The sequence below is a fragment of the Gekko japonicus genome, unplaced genomic scaffold (assembly GCF_001447785.1).
Source record: "Gekko japonicus isolate JY-2015 unplaced genomic scaffold, Gekko_japonicus_V1.1 scaffold19, whole genome shotgun sequence".
Lineage (NCBI taxonomy): Eukaryota > Metazoa > Chordata > Lepidosauria > Squamata > Gekkonidae > Gekko > Gekko japonicus.
Window position 1 is genome coordinate 1,969,414 of NW_015164664.1, and position 10,495 is coordinate 1,979,908.

Sequence of the window (10,495 nt, forward strand, 5' to 3'; positions counted from 1 at the left end):
CCCTCCTTCTTCCCTTCTCACTCTTTCTTTCCCTCCTTCTTTCCTTCTCTCTTTTTATCCCCTCTTTCCTTCCTTCTTTCCTCCTTCTGTGGCCCAACTTTAAACCCCTTCTCTCTTCACTCCCCCCCCCCCAGCAGGCCAGCTGGGGAAGGGGAGGGGGGGCTTTTGAAGATGCCTCCCCCCCTTTGCTTCCCCTTCTGACATCACTTCCGGTGATGTCAGGGGGCATGGCATATGCTAATAGCCTAGTAGCTCATTAGCATACCGTATTCTAATGAGCCCCTGCAGCTCTTTTTCTATGAAATGATCCCTGCAGCTGACTAATGGCAACCCCTCATGGGGTTTTCAAGGCAAGAGACTTTGGAGGTAGGTTGCCATTACCTGCCTCTGTGTAGCAATCCTGGACTTCATCAGTGATCTCCCATCCAAGAACTAACCAGGGCCAACTCTGCTTAGCAGCTGAGCTCTGATGAGATCAGGCTAGGCTGAGCCATGCAGGCCAGGGCACAGCTGAGCCTATGCATAAAACCAGCTCTGACCGCATTTCTCATTAGCAAAGGACTTGCAGAGAGGGAAGGGAGAGAAAGGTGCTTTCCCCTCATTGTGCTTCTTCGTTTGTTCCTTGCATCCTGTCGCAGGGTTTTGGAAGTGGTAAAGCATATAGAGATGTGGCCAGATGCAGTCATAGCTGCAAACCTGATTGTATCACTAATGATCCAACAAGGGCTCTGGCACAGCATGGGTGGAGAAGGAGAAGTCCCTGGACAAGGGACACTGGCTGGCAGGCTGGCAACATTTTGGGACAGAGGGAGCTGAGCACAGAGGCGCAGTGGAGGCAATGTGGTAATCCAAAGCAGCAATGGAGCTACTAATTTCCAGATGGAGAAAGATATGGAGAAGGGTTTCCCAGGGCATATGCAAACCAATTGGCAATGGGAAACAGAAGCAAAACAGACAGTCCCCAAGGAGTCCTAAGAGCACGGCTCCATGACATACAAGCTGTGACTAAGAGGTAGGGTTGCCAAATTGTTTTCAGCCTGGAGCGGGGAGCTCCCGGCTGGCGTCCGGGGTGTGCGCGCGTCACCTGGATGTGACGTCGCACGCTAAAGAGTGGCAAATCAGGAAACTCCCTCTGCTGATGTCAAGGTGTCCTTGGGAGGGGAAAGGGGATACCCAGGAGGGTTGCCTATACACATTTAAACAACAGGCCACATAGCTAGATGTCCTTCATCTTTCCCCACCTCTTCGAATGTATAGGTTTGGAAAACACCCCTGCCTGCCCCTAAGCAAGGGGGTTTTATGAGCCTGTGTGGCAAATCCTTCAACAGCCACATCAAGGCCTTTCAATCTAAGGCTGCAGTGCATGCTCTGGTAACACAGAGATTAGATTACTACAAGACAGTCTACCTGGGGCTGCCCCTAAAGACTGTCCAGAAGCTACAGTTGGTACAGAATGCTGTGGCCAGAGTGTTGACTGGAGTGGGTCACAGGGACCACCTTCTCTCATACAAACCTACCAGCTTACTCTAGTCATCCTTGGAGGCTCTGCTTCAGTTGCCCCCACCATCTGAGGCTAGATGGGCAGTGACCCAAGAAAGGGCCTTTTCCATCATGGCACCAAAACTTTGGAACTTCCTCCCCAGGGTGATTCACCTGTCTCTATCGGTGTCTTTCACCAGCACAAGAAGATTGTTTTGTTTCATCTGGCATACCCCCAATAATGGTATTGGCCCCCCTTCTAGTACTGTGTATTTACATGTTTTAACTGAATCTTATAATTTCAACTGCATTTTAATTGGCATTAAAATGTTTTGAATACATAAAATAAACTTAAGGCAGCAGCTCTGCTTCTGCCAACTAAGAGAAACTCACGATGCATCTAAGAAGAGAGCCTACCTGTGGTAAAGACAACCTCTCTTGTGACCAGCCTCTGCTCAATGATGGTGAACTGGGGCAGCTCCAGTGTCTCCATCCCAGTCACAGCGGAGTTGTTTCCTTGCCAAAAGAAGACAATATCATCGATCGTGTAGCCATCTGGATGGAGAGGGAGAAAGAGCAACACAGTGAGAACGAAGACAAATGGCTGCAGTGACTGGAGATGCTTGACAAAGATTGCATCCAGCAGTATGGCCAAAACTCCTGCCCAGACCAGATGACTTGTGCTTCCTAACAGGGGCAGGGCAAAGGGGTTGGAAGCTGCAGCATCTGCAGGGTCTGGTGCAGAGGCCTTCTGGGTACAGCAACACTCTTTACCCCATTCAAGAGGGGCTGGCTGAAGGCTTGCACTGGCTGTGCAGATTAACACTGGCTTCCTTCCTCCAAGGGCAGATGCACCTCATGTCTAGAAACTGTCACAAAGGGGATCCATTGCAAGCTTCCCTGGAATCTGACCACTCTCCATGGGAGAATGGAGAGGGAGAGCTGGGGGCCTCGTTTAGGGTTGCCAGCTCCAGGTTGGGAAATTCCTGGAGATTTGGGGGTGGAGTCTGGGGAGGGAAAGAAGCTCCATGGGAAGTGATGCCATAATGTCTACCCTCCAAAGCTGTGTGGAAAAGATGCTAACACTGGTCCAGTAAAGACCAAAGCATTGATACAAATACAATCATATAAGCACAATTAAGTCCAATCTTAAAGTAGAGAGGTTGCCTCTTGAGATGAAGATGTATAAAGAATGATAAATGAAGAATCTGGATATTGAGAACTCCATTTCGAAGAACTTCCTCAGTAACTGAAACAATATGTCTTCAAATAGGTTATATGCAGTGATTATAGAAGGGAGTGTGATGTAAAGCCTTGAGCTTTTTCTGAGATGTGCTGTCAATGACTGCCCATTTATGAGATGTGTTGCTGTAATTTACAAGAGAGCATATAACCTATTTGAAGATATATTGTTTCAGGAGATGTGTTGCTGTAACTCACAAGAGTGCATATAACCTATTTGAAGATATATTGTTTCAGTTACTGAGGAAGTTCTTAGAAACAGAGTTCTCAATATCCGGATTCTTCGTTTATCATTCTTCATACGGCATCATCTCAAGAAGAAACTTCTCTACTTTAAGATTAGACTTGATTGTGCTTATATGATTGTATTTGTATCAATGCTTTGGTCTTTATTGAACCACTGTTAGTGTCTTTTTCACACAGATCACTATTCCCTTGTGTACCTACACTGTGTGTTCCTCTTTGGTTGCTATTACCCTCCAAAGCTGTCATTTCCACCAGGAGACCTGATCTCTGCAATTATGGGAGATCTTCAGGAACCACCTGGAGGTAGGCAAGCCAACTTGTTCTGTTCTGGCTCTGGATTGTGGATCTGTGACTGGTCAGCTGAAGTCAAAGATCTGAGCTCTTGGATTCTGAATCCTTTGAAAGTTGGCTTAAAAAAAAGATGTCAAGGTAGCATTGCATTTGGCAGCTGATGCTTCACATGATTACCTAGAGCAGCTCTAGTCTGTAACGGCCAAGAAAAATAGATGTGGACATTGCCGCATTCTGCCTGGGGCTGAGCATCAAGAGGAAGAGGCTCAGGAGTGTTCCAGTGATGGCAGAATGCAGGAGGAAAGCAGAGGGAGCCCTTTTGGCCCTTCCTCCAGGGTCACACCCCCGCTGTTGCCAAGGAGACCTTGGGCCCAGGTATAGAGATACGCACAGCTCTCGATTTCCAGCGTGCAGTTTTGCTGGTCCAGAGGGTATCTCCTCAGGTCCATCATACAAGCAGCTGTGGTGGTGATTCTGAAAACGAGAGAGAAGGAAGACAAGTCAGCATGAGGAGCTGCTGTTGCTATGACAACCAGAGAACAAGGCTGTGGGGAAGGAGTGTGTGTAGGGAGCGCAGCGCATCTCAACCTCAACTGCATGGTTTAAATCATTCGTGACTCACTGCAGCCGGCCTGTATCTCTATTAAAAGGGGGGAGGAGAGAGAGAAAGAGTGGGAAGAGCGACGTTTGTGTTTGTGACGGTGCAGGGGGAGGTCTGGAAGAAAACAGATCTATCAAAGAGCGAACGCACATGACTCGGATCTTGTAGGCTTGTTAGGAAAGAGGTGGTTCAAATTATGTGGTCTGGAGCAAAATGGGCCGTTTTGAATCTGACTTGGAAATTGCACGTTGCTGAGCACTCGGGCTTTCGAAACATTGTCTCTGTACATTCGGTGCTGCCGCGACTCCTTCCCCACATGCGACTGTGGTACATGCGACCCACAAATCACCAGCCATAAGTTACATAAACAAGTTACATAATCCCCAATTCACCAACAGAGAAGAGCGAATTACGAATTCATGAATACCAAATAACGAATTCATGAATGCCAAGATGGCAAACGCCACCGTGATCATCAAATGCAGAATTAACACACTGAAAGAGGCCTTCCATTTCGGTCCAAGGAACCAGTCAGGTTCAGTCCTGAGGGACTGCCTGATCCAGTCTAAAAGTAGCGTCTCGGTTATCCATCCCAATCTCAGAATGCCCCTGCATGCAGAATAGGACTGCTGTACTTTAACGGCTGCAGATTAGATGGAATCTGGATAGGGAGAGCTCTTTCTACACATGATAGTGAAAGAAGCAGCACTTGCCAAATTATCCCACCAATGCAACTCTTAGAGCCTCTCCAGACCTGGATTTACCTCGAAGGACTACATAAACATTGCTAATCCATCACTCTTCCACCCAGACACCATTACACTTAACAAGAGCTGATATGGATGATTTCCCAGCATACAGCTCATTGACTGGAGTTGGTGCGTGCTACTTGATACATAGCTTAGCAACAGCAACTACCCCACAATATTTTACTGCGCAAATTGAGGTTAAGAGAGTGCTGTTGGCACCTATTGGATGGTGCCAATGACATGACTGCCCAGAGCATCAATGGTCCCTCCTTGCCTCATTGTTCCATTTTTAGATGACCACAATTTGCAAAAAATGTTTTCTTCCATCACCCCATTTTAGTTATTTTTGTGATTTTCTTCCCCACCATATAATTCTGCAGAGCTTCTGGCAACGTGTCAATAAATCGACAATAAATCCTGCTGTCATAGTCAAACTATAAACAGATGAGCATCATCCACTTTTTTAAAAAAATAGCACAAGAAGTCATCACCTAACAGCATTCCAAAATGATAACAGCAGTTCTCAGGTAGAAAGTACGAAGATGAAAAATACAATCATTGTTCCCAAGGCCCACTTGGATGCCAAATATTCCTCTACTCTAGCAGGTACATGTAGTTTTTTTTAAGGAAAAAGAAACCCCCTTTTCCCCCAGCAGCTGGGCTAGCTCCACACTTATAGCAGCAGGGTCTTTGCTTACAGATGGCAAGTGATAGCCCACAGCCAGCCAGCTGACGTGTGGCTATACAGAAAGAAGTCCTCAATTGGGAAACACCTTTAGACTCAAACTAGGCATGAGGGTAGCAGGTATGCATCTGCAGTTTGTGTTTGCCTCAATTCACTTATAAAGTGATGAGTGAAGGTGGGGAGAGATCTCTATTTATTACTAAAAGGAGCTGAGAGGAACTGATCCCTCTCCTGCCTATTTACTCCACTGGGGCAAACATATGGATATTGAGATGGGTACTGGTCTGTTTCCCCAGTGGGGCAAATATGGGCTCCCTGGAGCTATTTGTAGATGAAGCTACTGCATACAGAGTCAGACCTTTTGTATGTCAAGGTCAATATTTTCTACTTCGACAGGCAGCAGTTGTCAGAGGGAGGCCTTTCACATCAACTAATACCAGGTCCTTTTAAGAGAGGTTCTGGGGACTTCTGAATGCAAAGCAAATGTTCCACCACTGAGCCATGGCACCATTCCAAGGGCCAAATCAGATGAGATGCTGGGAAAACAGATGGGATCATTTATTTAGAATTTTATATCCTGCTTTTGTCCCCAATGAGGACCCAAGGTGGTTTACAACATTGCTCTCCTCTCCTTTATTTTATCTTCACAACAAGGTCTCCGTAACAGAGGTTAGGCTGAGAGAGAGCAACTTGCCCAAGGTCACCCAGTGAGCTTCCCATGGCAGAGTGGGGATTTTGAACTGGGGTCTCCCTGATCCTAGCCTGGAACTCTAACCAGTACACCATGCTGTCTGTCTGGTATGGGGTGGGTGGGATTTAACCTCGACCTCTCATGCCTTGGGGCACTGATAAATGCATTTTATAGAATGCTGGGAACTCGGTTCATGGAGCTCCAGTGTCTTATCTGCTCTGCCCCTTACGTTCCTCTCTCCTGAACTTCAGGTTTTATAAAGCCTTTGGTGAGCTGCTTGGATGGGCCTTCTAGATTATATATTACTGATGGGTTTTTATCTTACACAGGTGTAATTCTGAGTTTTTATATTTTACATTTTGCCTGGATTGGCTTTAAAACATGGTTGCAGTGGGAAAGGGAGGACAGAAATATTTTCAGTGCAAAGCATCAATACATGGCTGGTGAAACCTGGGAAATCTGTCTGCACAAAAATGGTGGATGGTTTGTGTGGGTGAACCAGTTGTTACTGGTTAGCATTGCTGGAATGCAAAAATTTGATTGATCAATGACCAGACTGACCACTTTGTGTTCACACAGACACATCTATTTTTGTGAGTCTGACTGAGACTGTGGCTATGTACCATTGCTATGCAAGTACACACCAATGTTGAAATTGCTTTTGTAGCCATTCTGGGAACAGGAATCTATTCTTTCAGTTGGAAGCTTGCTGAAAAACCAGCCTGACTAGAGGTCCCAGTGGGAACAGGTACTCTGGGCAGCAGTGGTGCTATCTGACTGCCTCCCGCTTCTCCGACAGCCTTACATCTGTGCACAGCCTTGCAGTCGGGATTGTGTGGGTAAATGTGTGAGGATCTGGCAGTGGCAACCAATGCTCCCTCTAAGCTGTGGAGTCCTGTGAGCAAAAATTCTACTTTGTGAGCTCCTGGCATTAAAGTTGTGAGCAAGCGATTTGGCTACTGCAGAAATCAGTTTGCTCTGGAGCTATCCTTCCTGAGCTAAGACAAAAATGCGTGAGCCGGAGGCTAAAAAATTGTGAGCTAGCTCACGCCAGCTCCGCTTAGAGGGAACACTGCTGACAACATGCAGCTGTGTCATGCATCTTGTATGGGCAGCGAACCCACAGTGAACAGAGAGCCTTTCCCCTGTGCTCTGCCCCGCCCCCACCTCACCAAGATATACTGAGCCCAGCCCAGTATAAAATAAACAACTGGCAACCTTGTAATGTCAGGTGTGTGTCAGAGGCTGCTTCCACACCCCCATTCACAAAACAGCTACACCCCCAAATCAATGGATGTTGCACTATCATTACACCACAACAATAATTTGCAATTGAATTGTCTTATTCGTGCAGGGAGTGGAGATATGCCCTCCCTCCAGAATTCACCCCAATATTTCACGTACAGTAAAACCATGTACAGGAGCACAGAGAAGAGGGGGCTGAAGAAGGGAGCACTCAAGCTCTTAGTCATGCCAATGGCACTGGCTAAGGGAGGACAAAGGCTTACTACCTCACACCCTGCAAGTAGGTCACACATAGAACCATGAGGCTGGGAAGACTAAAGTGACTGAAGAAAAACCCTTCCTTTGGGACAGGAAGTGGTAGGAAGGTCATCCCAACAGGGGAGGGAAGAAAGAGAGAGGCTATTTAAACTCAGGACACAAGTTTAAATAACCTCTCTGACTCTCTTGCTCTTGACTTGAGGGCTCAAGCCATGGTATTCTCAGCTTATATCCAAGGACTCCATCTAGATAGGGTTGCCAGCTCCGGGTTGGGAAATTTGGGGGGGGGGGGGGTTGGAACCTGAGGAGGGTGGGGTTTGGGGAGGAGAGGGACCTCAGTGGGATACAATGCCATAGAGTCTACCTTCCAAAGCAGGCATTTTCTCCAGGTGACCTGATCTCTGTTGCCTGGAGATCAGTTGTAATCTCCAGCCACGACCTGGGGGTTGGCAGGCCTACATCTTGTCAATGTGGCAAGGGACAATGGAGAGAAGTGCCAACCAGGAGATCTAAGGTAATGGTGAACTTTAAACTATAGCAATTTCAAGTAAAGCTAGCCTGTCTTATATAAACATCATTTAGAAAGTACCTAGTGTAAGGAAAGAGGACTGTGGGTTTTCATATTTTCTTTGTTCCCTTGGTCAGTCTGAAATGCCAGAACACAACATGTGTAATATTTTAATTCATTTATTAAAATTCCTTATACTTTAAATGCTTGAAGTCTGATCTCTGGAAAAAAACATGATGTCTATTCGGTAATTTATCTGTTCTTTATTTTAATTTTACAACATTTACACCCCACTGTTCTGTCCTCATAAGGGCCACCAAGGCAGCTAACAAATTAAAAACATACACAACAAGAAGCGGGGACCCACGATACTCGCAGGGGGGAGAAGGAACTCCACGTGGAGGACGAAGTAGCCGCAGGTGAGCCTTCTCCCCTACCCCCCCAGCACCGATGGTGAGGCCCGGGCCCGCCAATCCTTCTTCCCCACCCCCACCCCGATGGTGAGGCTTGGGCCTGCCAATTCTCCCCCAAACCCCTCGGCACCAAAGGCGAGGCCTGCACAGCTCCCAGTCGCCGGGCCTGTCCCCTGCCCCCCTTCTCCCACTCCCCCCGGGCACTGGTGGCGAGGCCTGAGTGGCTCCCAGCTGCCGGGCCCGCCAAGCCTTCTCCCACTAGGGCTGCCAAGTGGGGGTGGGTAAACCCCCGCTTTGGAGGCCCGATTTCCGCGGCCACGGAATCGGGCCCCGGGGGGGACTCCGCCGCGGCGTGTGCATCACCTGAAAGTGACGCAGGCAAGCTGGGCACGCTGAGGGTGGGGCCACAGCCATACAAGGGAAAACCCTATGGTTTCCCCTTGTATGGCCATGGCCCCGCCCCCAGCGTGCCTGCGTCACTTCTGGGTGACATGCGCGCACACACACTCGACACCGGCCGGAAGCCCCCCGCTCCTGGCGAAGAATCACTTGGCAACCCTATCTCCTACGCCCCCCGGCACCGAGGCCTGAGTGGCTCCCAGCCACTGGGCCTCCTTCTCCTGCACCCCCCCCAGCACCAGCAGTGAGCCCTGAGCAGCTCCCAACTGCCGAGTCCACCCCATGGCCAGAGAGTTCTCTGTGCATGCGCAGGGAATGCTCTTTTATTTTTGGGGGATTTAAGTATCCCCCATATAGTTTTTAAAACTTTTAAGATTTTTCTGTACACCTGGGGACTGCCCCAAGTGTGCAGGGAAATCTCTCTGCCCCCTATGTGCCCCCAATGTGCAGATTTAGATATCTGCACAGAGGGGGCCTCTTGGTTATTAGTATATAGATAAAACCACATCTTAAAATTCACAAATTTAAGACAATAAAAACCAGAGCTAAAATACACATACAAAAACTTAAAAACAATTAAAACTGGGCTTGCCGGTTCCCAGGTGGGGGCTCCAGCCCACTGCAGGGGAAACTCCACCCCCTAACAGAAGTCCTCATACGACGTCACCGATGCGCTGACATTACTTCCAGAAGAGACATTATTGTGTTGGCAACATCGGGCCTTGGGGGTGACGTTTTACTTTTTGGGCAAAACTCTATCGTTCGTGGCCATTTTTACCATAGAGTTTCTCCAAAAATTAGAGTGTTGCCCCAATGTCACCAACATGTTGTCGATGTCCCCACCCACCCCCAGAATGCCCCCCAATCCCCCCACTGCTAGGAGGAAGGCACCCAACAATCCTAATTAAAACATTGGCAGGAAGGAGGGGGTCACCTAAGGGAAAACCAATGAAACAAAAAGTCTTCACCCATTGGCAGAAGATGGCAACAGAAGGGGACAGACAAGTCTCCCTTCTGAGGACCAATCTGCATCTAATATTTGCTCCATTGTTGTACCCAACCCACACTGGTACAGAAAAAGATGCGGCTCAAAACCACATTCAAATACCCCAAGTTAATGCCTTACAGACTGCAGAGTCACCCCTAAATGGCCATAAAACAGCCATAAATCCATGCAGACAGCCACCATAAAACCAGAAATCAAACGAAGTGAAAGCAGCATGCAGTCTGGACTCTGCTATAAAATTCGACAATCAATTAAAGTGAAAGTGGCATGCAATGTAGATGGGAATTTCTGTTCCAGTGTGGGTTTGGTAAGACACCGGAGCAAATGCTAGATGCAGATGAGTCCTTTTGGCACCACAGCCAAGAAGGTCCTCTCCTGGTTTGCCTCCTGCCTAATCTTAAAGGGCAGGGCACCCAAAGCAGGTCCTCAGAACATGACTGCAGTAGTCCAGTAAAGAGTAAGTTTATAAGGGAGTAGGTAGTCCTTCAGGTATGTTGGTCTCAAACCATAAAGGGCTTTGAAGTGTGAATTGTGAATTGAAGTTTGAATTGTGAATGGAAATGGGGTGGGAGCCAGTACAAATAGACTAAGTCTGGAGTGATATGGTCCCTACGACCCACTCCAGTCAACATCCAAGTAGCAGCATTCTACACCAAGGTCCCGTTCACACGCGGCTATTTGG

The 10,495-nt window shown here is 47.9% G+C and overlaps 1 protein-coding gene across 2 annotated transcripts in view; it reads right to left on the reverse strand.

Annotated features, from left to right (window-relative positions):
• The window catches only part of LOC107108547 (gamma-aminobutyric acid receptor subunit beta-4), a 91,639-nt gene that overhangs the window by 9,397 nt on the left and 71,747 nt on the right, over positions 1 to 10,495 (reverse strand). For both annotated transcript variants that reach the window (XM_015408992.1, XM_015408991.1), the window contains exons 5-6: positions 3,650 to 3,732; positions 1,897 to 2,034 (exon numbers count right to left, since the gene is read on the reverse strand). In XM_015408992.1, coding sequence (XP_015264478.1) covers positions 1,897 to 2,034; positions 3,650 to 3,732 — 221 coding nt within the window. The remainder of the gene's footprint in view (positions 1 to 1,896; positions 2,035 to 3,649; positions 3,733 to 10,495) is intronic.